Source organism: Lathamus discolor, chromosome 11, assembly GCF_037157495.1.
Source record: "Lathamus discolor isolate bLatDis1 chromosome 11, bLatDis1.hap1, whole genome shotgun sequence".
Lineage (NCBI taxonomy): Eukaryota > Metazoa > Chordata > Aves > Psittaciformes > Psittacidae > Lathamus > Lathamus discolor.
The window spans coordinates 4,153,650-4,169,869 of record NC_088894.1 but is presented as its reverse complement, the minus strand read 5'-3'; the positions used below and the strand labels follow the sequence as shown (position 1 = coordinate 4,169,869).

General features: G+C 43.2%; 1 protein-coding gene across 4 annotated transcripts in view; it reads left to right on the top strand.

The window, feature by feature from the left end:
* NCOA6 (nuclear receptor coactivator 6) overlaps positions 1–16,220 on the top strand; it is a 42,766-nt gene that overhangs the window by 18,772 nt on the left and 7,774 nt on the right. For all 4 annotated transcript variants that reach the window (XM_065691971.1, XM_065691970.1, XM_065691973.1 and 1 more), the window contains exons 9-12: positions 2,738–2,884; positions 3,806–4,925; positions 10,966–11,087; positions 11,987–14,974. In XM_065691971.1, the coding sequence (XP_065548043.1) occupies positions 2,738–2,884; positions 3,806–4,925; positions 10,966–11,087; positions 11,987–14,974 (4,377 nt within the window). The remainder of the gene's footprint in view (positions 1–2,737; positions 2,885–3,805; positions 4,926–10,965; positions 11,088–11,986; positions 14,975–16,220) is intronic.

The window sequence follows — 16,220 nt, the reverse complement described above, 5'->3', positions numbered from 1 at the left end:
AAAGATCCTTTGAAGGACAGAATAAAGGCATAGGTTGAGTATACAGTGGCTGTAGGTGATGTGGCATCAGTATCACTGCATTTCTGGTACCTGTCTCTATCTGGCATTGTCACTATGATATCCTAAATGTAGACTTTGGGCTACAGCAGAAGGCAATTGCTGAATGCAGTTGCTGGTTAAGACTGCCAGTTATCACCTTGACAATTCTGCTGTTGCTTTTAAGCAGGTTCAGGCTATTCAGGGATGATGTGGGGGTTTTTGGTTTAGCTTGGGGTTGTTAATTGGGGAGGGTGAGGAGAGGAAGATTTTTGAGAACAAGAGTGTGTTAAGAACAAGTGAAGATTCTCTCTTCAGCTTCCTCTGCCACCATTTACATTTTCTGCTACAGAAGTGAGGTGTTATTTTGCATCTTCCTTTCTCAATTGTGGATGTTTCTTCTTGACCCTGTCTTTATTTGTCATCTCTTTCTTCCCATATGAAAGAGGAGAGAGCTATTATTGCCATGGTGTTGTACTCCTTGTTCTAAAATTAAGAGGTCAAGGGATGTTTTAACATCCCCTTTGGCTGTGTTGTCTTTAATTTTCTCTTTGGACCTCCACACTCACATCTTTTCTTTACCGCTCCTAGAATTCTTCTCTAACAGTGAATTTCATTTGTCAGTCCCAAGATCTCTTTTGTGTCTTTGGTGTTTTTTTCCCCTTTAGCTTTTTGTAGTTCTGTGCCAGACTTACATCACTCCTCTCTGCTCACTCTTGTTCATCTTCCTCTTAGATGGCTGCTCTCAGATACACATACACAAGCTCTTACTTAAGCCTCTGAAATATTTTCTTTCTATGAGAGCATGAGCCATATTCTTTGTCCACCTACACACACATATATGTATATATATTCTTCTGTCTTGTATTCTCACACTGTATGTCTGAAATCTGTCCAAAAAGCTGTAAGGAATACCTGTTTCTTGGTCTGCCCATCTGGACAAGCTGCTTGTTTTCACTGTTTGTACCATGAGTTTCATTTGAATTCAGATGAATTGTCTCAGTTTCAAGGTTCTCCTCTTCCAGACTGTTCTTAGGCTCTGTCAGTGTCTTACGCTTGGTATGTCTTATCTTGTCTCCATCTGGACATAGTTGTTTATTATTTATTATAGTCACAATTCCCTACACCTCATCAGCCATATGTCTCCATCAGGAATCATTTCCTCTAGGTAGCATAGCCATGACCTCTAGATAGTATAACCTCAGTATTCTTCTTCCTTTCTAAGTAAACCTACTACAAACAAAACCCTACTTTTTTTGAGTTAAAAATGATACCCCAAATAAGCTATCAAAGTACATTATTTGGTCTCACTGTGGGATCTTATCACTAAAGACAGCAATCCTGCCGTGAGCTATATCCTCATATGCTCTAAAAAGACAGGATTCTGCTGGTTTCAGCAAAGCTGTGTTGCTTCCACTTGCTGAGGCTTTTGCCTGGCTTCTGTGCATGCTCATTCCTTGCTGCAATTTATATGTTAATCAAGATGTAATTAATGGCGCTTTCAGGTTTTAAGCCATCTTGCCTTTAAAGGTTTGGTGTAAATGAATACATTCAAATTCTTTCCATTTCACCTAGTTCATTCAGCAAACCCAAGTTTATACTAGATATGGAATAGGCCAAGTTAACACTGCTTTATTCTCAGTTCGAGCATTCCTATGTACAAAACTTTCCTAAAAGTTGAGCAGAACTAAAACTAGAGCCCAGTGATGTGATGTTTCAAGAAGTTGCATAGTTGCAGTTGGTTGTTTGATCTGTAAACTTGATTATCTTGAAATATTAATGACAAACCTAAGACCAGATTAATTAACACAAGCAGTACAAGTAGGTGTGCTAGAAAGCTGTAACTGTAAAAGGAACCAAAGTCAAATACTGGCAGTGTATTATGGGTCAGAAAAATAAGGGGGGACAGGGTTGCTTCTAGGTCTGTGTCATCATCTATTCAACAGTGAGTTCAAAAGAAGTGGGTTCTGTTAAATCCATTTATGCTGCTGCTCACGTTGATAGGTAGAGAGAAGGGTTTGCTCTCTGTCCCAGGGCAGTGGTGACATTTAGATATGTCAAAGTGAGGGCATTGTGCCAAGTAGGGGCCTGACAGAATTACTTCTTTTGCCAGTCGGAATAGCAGGGCTACTTGAATGAGCAATCACTGTGGACTCTGCTGCTCTCTCATGGGGTTGCTCAGCCCATTCTGGGGTTGAGAAGTTACTGTGAGGGTGCGTACACACAGCAGCAGTGCAAAGGACTGCTAAGGAGCATGTACCTGATGTGTTATGGTGAGAGTTGTTGAGAGGAGCACATCACTGTAACAGAAACACCAGTTACTTGTGTTTGCATACACACAGTAAGTTTAGGGCTTGATTACAGCCGAGATGCAGTAGAGAAGAAAATGGTAAACTCTTCCTTTAATTTCAAGCTTCTAAAAAGTCTAACATGGAGACTTTCTACCTTCTCTGTGGGGTAAGTTTTGTACTTAAATTACAGGTTGAACTGAGTTACAGTAGCTTGTTAGGCAAAATTATTGCACAGATAAGAACTTTAAATGTCTTCAGTGGTTTTGTATATTGGCAAAACGCGCTTTCTGCCTAAACCTGTAACATGACGGTACAGACTCAAAGGTATTCTTCCGTCATACTCCAATTACAGATTTTTCTCTTCTTTTTCTTCCCATTTTCCATACTAATAACAAACCTTTTGTGTCCAGGAATGCCGAAGCGCCTCCCGCCAGGGTTCCCTGCAGGCCAGGCCAACCAGAACTTCCTGCAAGGTCAGGTGCCTTCCACAGCTCCAGCCCCAGCGGTGAACAGCGGCGCACCGCAGCTGCAGACCAGCCAAAACGTGCAGCACACAGGTCTGTCTGAACTGGGTTCCTCAGTTCTTTATGTAGAAAATTGCACCTTTACTTGTGTAACACAGGTACCAAGACATTAAACTCTTGTCACTGATAAGAAGTTAGCCCCTTGGGGCTGCAGGGGCATTCTGGATTGCTAAATGAAGAGAAGAAAAGGAGGAGGCTGCTCAAATTTATCAAACAACCCAACTGTTATTGGTTAGGACTGTGGTACTAGGATCCAGGATTGAGAAATTGAATGGAAGTAGCACTGGAATGTAGAGTGCTACTTCCATTCAATTGGAAGTGCTGCTTCCATTCAATGAGGGTAATAAAGATGTAACACAAAAAGAACTTGTCAGGAAAAAAGCATGTTATTATCTTAGAAGCAGAACAACAACATAATCTTGTTCTGCTTTTGAAAATATTATTAGTTCCTTTAGAAGTCTACTTACTTAGTCCTGTGCATTTGAAATCTTTAGTTCCCAAAGGTGTCCATTTAACAATTCAGTTCTTAGCCTTTTGTCTGGATTATGGATACCCTGATAATGTAATTTTGTTAATACTCCATGTGTGGGTTTTTTTTAACCCATTATAAAATAACCTTCAAGTTTGGAGCTTATTTTGGTTAGGAATTACTCTGTTGTGTTAGGTGATATTATGCAAGATTGTCAAACTTACGTACAGATAACAGCTGATTAAATGTCTGTTACGTCTTCTGCAGTGGGGTACATGGGAAGTACCAGTCTAAGTGTTTACTATGAGAAGTACGATGTTCTGTTTTAACTACTAACATGTACCTGTAGCATCAAACATTGCATCAGAAGGCTGCAAATATGTCAGATATTCCAGTTCTCTGGAAAAGGGAGGAAATCCGTGTTGGAGTTGTGGTTGTAGTGCTCCAAACAGTTTCTTACTGGCAATTATTTATTTTGTTTTAAGGTGCCCAAGGATCTGGACCTCCTCAAAATCAGATGCAAGCACCACATGGCCCACCAAATATGATGCAGACCAATCTAATGGGACTTCATGGAAATATGAACAACCAGCAGGCGGGTGCTAGTGGGGTGCCACAAGTTAACATGGGAAACATACAGGGGCAGCCTCAGCAAGGACCACAGTCTCAGCTTATGGGAATGCACCAGCAAATTGTATCCTCTCAAGGACAGATGGTAAACATTCAGGCTCAGGGATCGATGAACCCTCAAAACCAGATGATACTTTCTCGAACTCAGCTCATGCCGCAAGGCCAAATGATGGTGGCACCACAAAACCAAAATCTTGGTCCTTCTCCCCAAAGGATGACCCCACCCAAACAGATGATTCCCCAGCAGGGACAACAGATGATGTCTACACACAATCAAATGATGGGACCTCAGGGCCAGGTCTTGTTACAGCAAAATTCAATGATGGAACAGATGATGACCACTCAGATGCAAGGAAATAAACAGCCTTTTAGTACTCAAAGCCAGTCCAATGTTATGACGGGGCCAGCTCAACTGATGAGAGGACCAACCCCAAACATGCAAGGAAACATGGTGCAGTTCACTGGGCAGATGATGGCACAGCAAGGCCCTGTGAATGGTAATCCTTCTCAGGTTATGGGAATTCAAGGGCAAGTGTTAAGACCCACTGGACCTGGTCCTCATATATCTCAGCAACTTGGGGATACTGCTACCACAACAAATAATGATGTGAACTTGACCCAGATGTTACCTGATGTTCCTGTGCAGCAGCCAAACATGGTGCCTTCTCATATGCAAGCAATGCAAGGAAACAACAACACTTCAGGGAGTCATTTCTCCGGCCATGGGCTGCCTTTCAATACGGGGTTTAGTGGAACGCCAAATGGGAATCAGATTTCCTGTGGGCAAAATCCTGTTTTTCCTGTCAATAAAGATGTTACACTCACAAGTCCACTCTTGGTTAACCTTCTGCAAAGTGATATATCAGCAGGACACTTTGGCGTGAACAACAAACAAAATAATCAGAATGCCAACAAGCCAAAGAAGAAGAAGCCTCCAAGGAAGAAGAAAAATAATCAACAACTAGAGCAAACAACGTAGGTTTATTATTACATTGTTTTTCTAAGGGGCATAGGGAAGCTCCACAGGCAACTTGTCAATATTTTTTCAGCAAATATGGGGTAAGAAAGGACCTGTATTATTTCATATTCTAGCAATTTCTTGCAAGAGTTAAATCATAACCCACTGGCAAGTCTGCCACTGGAAAGCTCATTCAAGACTTAAAAAACCCATGCAAACATCCTCAGTTAGAAAAGCACCGTTCCTTACATTTACTGGGTAAAGGAAGTGTAGGATGTGGCGGATGGTGCCTCCTTGGAAGAGGAGACTGCCTTTTTGTAAGCAGTCTGACAGCCGTGATCAAAGGTTGGGAAGTACTTTCAGAAGAATTAGAAGCCTCCATATAATATGTGCGGTAGAGATTTTTGGGGGGTTGTTTGCTGAATTATATTTATATCCTGACATTTTTATGTCTGGAATTGAGCTGGACTTCTCTCTTAGTTGAAGCTGCAACTAGAATTCAGAGGGAGGAATCCAGTACTTTCTGGATATGAGGATAACAAAGCCCAGCAGTGCTGATCTTCCTGGTGTAGGAGAGATTAGGAGGGAAAAAACCCCACAATTCTTGAGAGGGAAGAGGCAAATGGGTAATATTGAGAGATAATGAATGAATGTGCCTGGTTAGTGGAACGAGATTGCTGAATCTCTTTGTTCCTTTTTGGCCAGCATACTCTCTATTTGCCAGCTATCATGTGGCTTTTTGCTGTTGAGAGTCTATTAATACCAGCACAGGGTGGTAGACTGCTGCTGCTCTACCTTTATTCAGCTGAAATGGTAAAGGCAGATCTGCTCTATCTCATTACTCTGCATTACTAGCTCTAATTACTCATCTGCTGCAGACGAGCCACAGGGGCATTGACCAGAATCCACATGATGGAACATCTGGGGATTGTTTCCGCTTTGCTTTAGAAAAAAAAAGGAAAAACTTTGCACAGCAAATTAGAACCCAAAAATATCCAAATTTCAAAGTTAAATTGTTAAAAACAAATGAGGTAGCAATGGCACATGAAGTTACTGGTGTGGCTGTGGTTCCACCAGTCCCATTCCTTTGAATAATCATTGTAAGTTCTTAACCTGAAGTTTATGCCACCTTTCCCAGAGACAGACGTCCAGCTCGGTGCAAGGAGTGGATGGCATTTGATTACTAAGCAACTGTTCAATATTTTAATGTTTTCCCCAACCTGCATTTTCTGCACATTGTCAAGATTCCTTCGTGAAGATGGAATTAAATTTCTCATGGACCTGTTAGTTGTGGACTGAAGCAACTCTCATCATCTGTAGCAAGAGATCTTTTGTGACAACGGGTAATTGGCTGAATTAGTACTAAAATAAAATGCAGGAGCTGTTACGTGCATTTACAGGTACAGAAATGCCATAGGTGACAACGTGCCAAGCTTTCTAACTTTGGTAGTCTGTGGCTACATGGAAGAGAGGTGTTTGAGGGCATGAAGGTGTCTTCATTTGCCATTCCAGAAATTTAAGTGCAAGTAATTTGGCAAGAGTGGGTTCTACCAGTACGTTGCACAAGGTAATGTTCTGTGGTCCAGTTGTAAAGAATGGTAGGAGCGCATCTTCCTACTTTTGATACATTAGATCTTGCAGAGAGTCTTAAATAAATAGCAAGCAGCTATTTTCCTGTTTGTTGTTCACTTAACACTCAAAGCTATCCAGATGTCTTTCAAATAAGCAGTGTCGTATTTTTCCTTGTATCAAAACCATTCATGTTGCGTAGCTACTACCCAACTGCAATTTTGATAGTACCAATAGGCACTGCTGGTCATTATAGCACAGTAAAATATGCAAACCTTGTGTCACTGTTGGTCATCTGCATCTTTCATGGAAAGTTTGGGGTTTAGGGTTTTTTTTTGGTGGGTTTTTTTGTTTGATTTGTTGTTTGGTTTTGTTTTTTCCCAAATCAAAGATGAAAACAAAAAGGCCTTTTCATTTCCGGGGAGGAAAGATCTGGTGCTATGTGTAAAAGATCAAATGCTTCAATTCTCAAAAGGTTCCAATAAAATAATAGTAGCCACTACTGTAGTGAGCTGTGTGCCATGGAAATGACAGAGAATTTGGAGGGGCAAGTCGGACTCCTGTGAAAAGAAGATCCTTTAATTGTTAAAGTCTTGGTAGGATTTTGGTTTCATTGTTGTTACTGATCATCACCCAGCTTCATTCCCTGTGGCCAGGGAATGGCAATAAGCAGGTATATAAAACTCTCCTCTGAGCTTACAAAGCCCCACAAGACTGTTTGCTTGTTAAAAAGTTTTCACAATAAAGGAAGCCTAAATTGCAACTTTTCCATTGAACTCTGACAATTCAAAAGAATTTTTAGCTCTTAAATACAGCTTTTAATCAGATTTCAGTGTACTTAAATGAAATACCACTCTGGACTTAAATTTTCAGTGAACATTCTTTTGCCATTGCTACCTGCAGAATGCTGATTTGGGACCTGATAGTGATGAGCATTTTGTTTCTTAATGGGACTGTATATTAGTCACTTCACTCTTGCAGGACCCACTGAGAAGGGAGCTATCCTTGTGAATGTTGTTGAGATTATTCTCCAGGAAAAAGAGGGCAACTGCAATGCAAGCTGGCTGTAATACCTCCCTGCCTCATTGGCTCCTGCCTGCCCTAACATCAGTAGGCAACCTCAGCATTTTCCTGTCTTGCCATTGCTGATTCTATTAAACCTGCTTTGGATCACTTTCTTTTGCATCAGAAGCAAAGGGGATGCTTTCATCTCTGCTTCTTCCCTGCCCTTCTCCCTAAGAAATGTGAGAATTCAGAGCAGCAAACCTTGTGTGGAAATGTTTGATAAACACACTAAAAATGGCCCTGTTTCTTTCTTAGAAATAATTTCTGAGATGTAATAGTACAGTAACAAGAGTACCATTAGTAATATGGTAATAAATGGTTTGTAGACTGAGCCATAGTGGAATGTAAATAGGATAAGTGAGCTATTGAAGGAGTTTATTTAGCAGAGTCTGAAATAGTTTTAAGTTTGCTTAATGGAGCAACTCAGCATTGGAATGAAAACTAAGACATTAAGTAGGATGTTCAAGAGCGATTGCCTCTGCTTTCTGAACCTGAAGATTGTAGATAATGGGATGTAAACTGAGGAAAAAGATGCTAGATGGAATGTTTTTGTAGATAAAGTGTGTTAATTCTGTTAAATACCTGCCCAAACAAGCAGTTGTTCCATGTTCCCCTGTGCAGGGACCATGGACATCATGAGTTCCAGCAGAACAGAAAGAACACACTTGGTGAAGCTCCTGCAGGCTTTGGGGTCTGCAGCACCTCGGGTAATGGGCTCTAGGCAGGGGGTGCTGGTGCTGCAGAACAACACAGGGGGTTCTCAACCAGATACAGAGAGCTTTAACCACAGACCTGGAGGTGACAGTTCCCTGTACAGTCAGAAATGGAGCTCATTTAGCATCAGACTGCAAGTGCTCTTCTATAAATGCACAAGCTGCTGCAGAGCATTTTACCAAGTCAGTTGGGCTGGTTCTGCTCGCATCTGAACTGTAACTTCATTTTTGCACACCTTATCTCAGCATCTGCTGTGCTTTTTGGTGGGTTTTTTGTTTGGGGTTTGTTGGTTTGTTTTGGGGTTTTCTTGTATTCTGGAGTTCTCTCTCCACTCTAACAAGGGCTTTTGTATCTGAAGGTTGTGCTTGAGAATGCAGCTGGTGGAACAAAGGCTTCTCTTGTGACAGTATGTTCTGTACCTGCTGTGCAGTTGTTTGGGTTTTTTATATCCAGAGCAATAGGAAAGAAGACCAAATAGAGAATATTTGTCTCTCTCACAAACTTGCTTATTGTTTGTATTCAGAATCTGGGGGGGGGTTGCTGGTTGCTCAACATGCCCAGTGAATTTCAACAACATCCAACCTTCAAGTGATGTTTAAATTGTCCAGCAATTACAATAGCAGTTTCTCCTACAATAACTGCTGCTCTTTGCTAGCAAACAACACTCGGGTCTGTTTGCACAGTTTGTACATGCCTGATCAGACCCATCTGGCAGGAGATGTTTTCTAAGAATTCATTTTGCACCACCATTGTTTTCTAGGTTAAACCTGTTTGTGCTGGGCTGCTGTGCACTGGCTTCTGTCTGATCTTTAATTGTAGCATTTTCAATCTCCCACCATTATAAAGAAAACATAAATGGCAAAATCACAAACCTAAGATTGTAGTCACAGTTTTAGGCAGTTGTTCCAGGTCACGTTGCTGGCACCTGACTCAAAGGCTGCAGCTCCTCAGGGTGATTTTTGGTGCCACAGTTTTTGTTCATTTGTGGCTGCTAATATCATGCTTGTGTATGCGTTTTCACTGTTCAAATTCAATGTTGTAGGCAAACAACGACTGCATCACAAGGATTGGGAGTGTGCTGGATTAGACAAAAGGATTAATGCGTTCCTTGGCAGTACTCACCTGCTCAGCAGCACTGTTTGAGCACTGTGTTTGACCCATATCTTACCTTTCTTCTCTCTTGGATTGTTCTCCCCAGTTTTGACCAACGGACGTTCAGAGACTTGCAAGTCACAAGCTGCTTTTTGAACATTGGTATCTAATAGGTCATTAGGGCAGGCCTGGGTCTCTCCATGTGTGCTGTACAGATGCTGGAGACACTCTCAAGTAACATTAAATAAGGTGGATCTCTCTGCATTTATTTACTACAGATCCTTATTTTCCTGAGGATTTCTCTGTCCTTGCCATTTCTGCATGCTTCTGCCTCTTTGTTGGCATTGAGCTAATTTTGATGTCTTTAATTTTAACTTGGCGCTTTTATTGTATAGTCCTAGAGAAGGACTTTGGGGCACTGGTGCATAAAAAGCTTGAATATGAGCCGGCAGTGTGTGCTTGCAGCTGAGGAAGCCAACTGTATCCTGCGTGTATTACCAGCAGCATGACCAGGTCGAGGGAAGGGATTCTCTCCCTTTGCTCTGAGACTCCTGCAGTCCTGCATCCAGCTCTGGGGTGCTCAGAATAAGAAGGACATGGACCTGTTGGAGTGAGTCCAGAGGAGAAGGATGCTGTGAGGGCTGGAGGAGCTCTGCTCTGGATCCAGGCTGAGAGAGCTGGGCTGGTTCAGCCTGGAGAAAAGAAGGCTCCTTAAGGGGAGACCTTAGGGCAGCTTCCAGTGCCTAAAGTGTCTACAGGAAATCTAGAGAGAGGCTTTTTACACAGGAATATAGTGAGAGGACAAGGGGGAATAAGATTTTAAGCGGAAGTTTTTCTCTGTGAGGGTGCTGAGGCGCTGGCACAGGGTGCCCAGAGAAGCTGTGGCCGCCGCATCCCTGGCATTGTTCAAGGCCAGGTAGGACACAGGGGCTTGAAGCAAGCTGCTCTAGTGGAAGGTGTCCCTGCCTGTGGCGGGGGGTTGGAACTGGATGAGCTTTAAGGTCCCTTCCAACCCAAACCATTCTGTGATTCCAGGATCACTTGCAGAGCCTCAGTATCCCACAAAAGTTTGTGCTCTGGTGGGTGACATAATGTCCGATTCATCGGTGCATTTTGCTGTGAGGTTTATGGAGGTCTCTGATAACCCTGAGCTTCTCACTTCTGTGTACGATACTGGAAGAAGTGTTGCTACCATTGAAATACATTTCTGTGCTTTTACCCATGATATTTACTTACCTATACAGATGTCCCAGCAGTATTAGAGGGAAATCAATTTAGTTTGAATATACATATCTATATTATTTGGAATATCCATTGGCATTCTCTTAGTTATAAAACTCGTATTCAGGGTAGAAACAAAGGGAAAGAAAAGTTTAAGATCAGTGGAGCACCAGGTAACTTGTTTCTTCTTCGAGTGTATTTAAGGCACAGAAGTGACTATCAGCAGACCTGAGCTCTGTGGTCAAGTCTGACCTTTTACACCAGAGGCAGTGGTGCATTGCAGCGAGCTACTTGCAGGTCTGTGAAAAGTGCAAGGAATTAATTCCTTGAGTTCTGGCAGCAGAGGTCGAACACTGCCACGAGGCTGGATCTTAATTACAGTTATTTTTCTTTCAGTTCTTCAGAACCGCGTCCAGCTGGCCTGGAGGAGAGCGATCAGTCATCAATGTCTGGAGATCAAGGAATGAGTTTAGATAACTCGGGCCCCAAGCTTCCGGATTTTGCAAGTAGGCCACCAGGTAGCTGGATTTTTGTGTGGATTATCTGCATGTAATAACTGCAGGAGAGCTTTCAACTCATCCTTGTGACAGGTCTAGTTCTTGTCATCACACAATCAAGCCCAAAGCTTTTTTCCCTCCTAGTAACTGATTGGTACCATTTGTTAAAATGTTTTCTTTGAATTAACTCAAAATGAATAGGTGTCCACAGTCTCATGTATCGTCCTGTAGGTATCATACTGAATACTGCAGTTATTCAGCAATAGTATAATTGATAAAAAAATGTGTATTTCTAGCTGTAGCACAAACTGATGCTTTAAAAAGTATTAACCAAATAGCTGATTTCCAAGAATTATGAAGTAGAGGTTGCAGTTGGAATTATGCTTTGCACATAGGGAGAATTAAATCCAAAGTCTGCAAAGGAATTTGTGTTATAAGCCACATGGGTGGTTCTTAGCACTGTTTTTAGCCAAGTAATACGTGGCAGATTCTACTTGGTACACTAGAAAATGTCAGACCTGTCGCATGTATGCCAGGCTATGTCCAACAGTGCCTGTCAAACTCTTTAAGATTGTTTTGAGGAATATTAGTGAAAGTCCAACTCTGCAACTGTGGGAGAAAGCAAGCCCATGGACAATTGCAGGGACTTCAGCTGGCATGAATCTGGAGTAATAGTAGCTGGTATGATACACTAAGAGATCTCCAATTGCATGTCATACAAGTCATTCATACACTAAGTAAAAATACCGAGAATTCAGCAGTCCTTGTACTTATTTGTAAAGACTGTTTCATTGATGTGGCTCTCACATAAGACAAACAGGCTCCTGGCTATACTTCCTATCTGATCTTGTTTGTTACAGAAATTATGCTTTCTCTGGTCTTTCGTTGGTTTTAATGAATGCATCATCTTGTTGTCTTAGGTTATCCATCTCAGCCAGTGGAACAAAGACCACTTCAGCAGATGCCACCTCAACTCATGCCACACGCGCAGCAGCCGCAACCACAGCCCCAGCAGCAGCCACAGCCACCACCACAGCAAGCCCAGGCACCACCACAAACACCACAGCAGCAGCAGCAGATGATGATGATGCTTATGATGCAGCAGGATCCCAAATCAGTCAGGCTTCCTGTACCACAAGGAGTTCACCCACCTAGAGGGCCTCTGAATCCAGATACTCAGCGAATGCCAATGCAGCAGGGTGGTAACATGCCAGTAATGGTTAACCTCCAGGGTCCTGGGTCAGTGCCTCCATCTCCTGATAAACAAAGAATTTCCTTGCCGGGCAATCCTCCTCTGGGAAATAATGCAAGAAAAATGGTTTATCAAGATAATGTCCAGAATCCTTCCAGCTCACCCCTTGGAGAGGTTTCATCAGTTTCCTCCCTTCCAGAAGGAGGTGGAGCTGAAGGCCCCCCAGCGTCAGCAGCTCAGAATAACCTGACATCTCATTTAGTAGTTTCACAAAACCAGTTAATGATGACAGGACCCAAAACTGGACCCTCCCCGCTTTCGACTGCCCAAGGTACAAGTCCCCAGCAGCAGTCAAATTCTCTGTCTAGTGCTCTTACACACCATTTTCCAAATGTTGCCACCCCATCACAAACTGCAAGGCCTAAAACCCCAAACAGAGCAAGCCCAAGGCCATACTATCCTCAGACTCCTAATAACCGTCCACCTAGCACAGAACCATCAGAAATCAGCTTGTCTCCAGAGAGACTCAATGCTTCTATAGCTGGTCTGTTCCCTCCCCAGATTAATATTCCTTTACCTCCCAGACCTAATCTCAATAGAGGATTTGATCAGCAGGGTCTTAATCCCACTACTTTAAAGGCCATTGGACAAGCCCCATCAAATCTCACCATTAACAATCAGTCTAGTTTTGCTTCTCCACAGTCGCACAAGTTGGAAAGTGTGGTCATTAATTCAGGAAAACAAACCAACACTGGAGGAACAAAGAGAGCAAGTCCAAGCAATAGTCGAAGATCCAGTCCTGGATCCAGTAGGAAAACTACCCCAAGTCCTGGCAGGCAGAATTCAAAAGCAGCTAAATTATCATTGACAACTCCGCAGAATCCATCTCTCTTGCAGAACATGGAATTACAAAGAAATATGATGGCTGGTCCCTCTTCTTTGCCAACACCTGTGACTTCAAGCTTCCAAAACAACAACATGCTAAGTAACCCGAATCCTGCAGTTTCTGTACCTCCTGTGACAGGCATTCCCGAAGACAACAAAGAAAGCCTTAGTGTGCCTCAAGATAACGAGTGTCAGAGTGCTCAAGGTGTCCAAGGTAACAAAGACCAGCCCAGTATTGAACTAAAAGGTATCCCTACTCCAGAAATGAAAATGTTGGTTCCAGAAGAGCAGCCAAAAAAAGATGGGCAAGCTTTGGACTCCAGTAAGGTTACAGTCATGGAGGAAAGTAAACCCATGGTGTCTCCAGCTATGAGGGAGGCACCAACTTCCTTAAGTCAACTTCTTGATAATTCTGGAGCTCCTAACGTAACCATTAAGCCTCCAGGGCTGACTGGTCTTGAAATGGCACCGATAGTTACCACTAGTGAGGAGCTAAAGAAGATAGCTGTCATTCCTCCACTGCAAGATTCATCCTCAAGTAAAGAGCCATCTAATTCACTTAGCTTGCCTCAAAATAATGAGCCCTGTTCAACACCAGGGCACCAGGAACTGGGAGAAATAAACTCAAGCGTTCCACAGAGTGTTCCTCCAGTAATGCAGAGGCCTGTCAGCTCTTCTTCTATTTCAGGTCCTTTGCCTCCCAACCAGATAACAGTTTTTGTAACTTCAAACCCTATTACATCTGCTGCTAATACATCAGCACCATTGCCATCTCACTTGCAGTCTGCATTGGTGTCAACTGTTGTCACAATGCCCAATGTAGGGAACAAAGTCATGGTGTCTGAGGGGCAGTCAGTTCAGTCGAATGCCCGGCCACAGTTTATTACACCCGTGTTTATAAACTCGTCATCAATAATTCAGGTTATGAAGGGCTCTCAGTCAAGTACAATTCCAGCAGCCCCCATGACTTCAAACTCTAGTCTGATGCCTCAGTCGGTCGCTGTTGTTGGGCCTTTGCATATACCACAGAATATAAAGTTCTCCTCCGCACCCGCTCCTCCCAGCACATCATCCAGCAGTCCTGTTTCTACCATTCCCACCAGCAGGCCACTGGTTCTTAATCCCTTGGCACCTCCTGTTCAGCTGCCTTCTCCTGCTACAACTTCTTCCAGTGCTCCCTCAAATCTCCCTTCTCAGCCAGGCAAAGACTTCAGCCCAGAGGAGACTTCTTCTCAAAGTGGTGGGTCGAGTGACCAGTGCTCTGTTACAGCAACGCAGTCAGGACCTGTTGTTTCACCTCTTTTGACAAGTAGTCCGGGATCTGGGAACAGACGCAGTCCTGTTTCATCAAGTAAGGGGAAGGGAAAAGTAGACAAGATTGGCCAGCTCTTGTTGACTAAAGCTTGCAAGAAAGTCACTGGCTCCCTTGAGAAAGGGGAAGAGCAGTATGCTTTGGATGGTGAAGCAGAAGGTCAGGGACTAGAAACATTGGTCCCAAACAGTTTGGGAACAGAGCAGTCACCAGCAGAACTAGATAATAAAACTGTGACACCGCCAGCACCCAGTCTTCTAAAACAGAGCACTTCTGGGCCTGGCAGTTCGGGTTGCAGCACCACAGCTGCTGCTCCTGCCTCCACGTCTCCGAGCACATCAACAAGCACTCCTCCTACCAGTGTACCACCGGTTGTAACCACTCCTGCAGCCCCAGACCTCGCACCCGCAGCACCAAGCACTAATGGCAGTAACCACGGTGCTGCACCGGCTGAGCAAACCGGGGCTGCTGTGGTGGAGGAAAAAGCAGGAGCGCATCAGGAACTGCTGCAGAATGCAGGTAAGTCCGGTGCTGCCCTGTGTAAATGTAGGGTTGCTTCTGTAAACTTCCTAGGTGCTTTTCTCCATGAACATAATAAAAATTAGACCCCGTAGCCAAGGCTGACAACTACTTTCTTGTTTCTGAGTGTCGTGGTTTAAGCCCAGTTTGTAACCCAGAACCACGGAAGCACTTGCTCACTCCGCCCCCTTCTTCCTTCTCTCACTCCCGGAGGAATGGGGAGGAGAATGGAAAGAATGTAAATCCCACGGGTTGAGATAAGAACAGTCCAATAACTAAGGTATCATACAAAACTACTATCAATAATAATGATAAAGGAAATAACAAGGGGAGAGAATAAGATTGCTCACCACCTGCCGACCGATTGCCAGCCCGACCCAAACAGCGATCTGGGCCTTCCAGATGACTCCCCCCAGTTTATAGACTGTGCATGACGTGCTGTGGTATGGAATACCCCTTTGGCTAGTTTGGGTCAGGTGTCCTGTCTGCTTCCTCCCATCTTCCCCTCCTCCCTTGGCAGAGCATAAGACTGAAAAGTCCTTGATCAGAGTAAGCATTACTTAGCAACAACTGAAAACATTGGTGTTTATCAGTGTTGTTCTCAGGCTAAAGTTGAAAACACAGAACTGCACCAGCTACTAAGAAGGAGAAAAATGGCTGCCACTGCTGAACCCAGGACAGTAAAATCCACAGAAGTCAGCACAGCTGAGAACTTCAGCTTGAACATGACTTGCCTGTGGCTGTTAGATGTATGTGATAGCTGTGTGCCAGTAGAAAACGGAAGTGTTTCCTTTAAGCTTCACAGAAGGAATTCTGATTTGTTAGGAGAAAGATGGAGGTGGATATTCTTCATTTAAACAGGAATGTTTAACTTTCTGTCTTCGTGTTCTAAGTTCATTATCACAAACAAGAGGAGACCAGGAAACAGTAGCCTGACAAGAACTGATTTTCCATCTTATGTTTTAACTTGGCAATTTAAGACATGTTAAGCTGCATCATCTTGTTGCCAAAGGACTTCAAGGGAGCCTCTGGAGCATATTTTGCACCCTTGCAATTGAAAGAGTTGAGGGCATTGATTCATTAACACAGCAGCTTTTTTCCCCCCAGAACTTCTGTTGAAATGAGCATTAATCTAAGAGAGACTAAACTCTTTTAATTTCTAGGACTTCCTTTAATTTCTCAGTCTGGTGAAAAACTGTTGCCATTAGAAAAGAGATCTATGATATTTAATTTCATCACTTTTCCT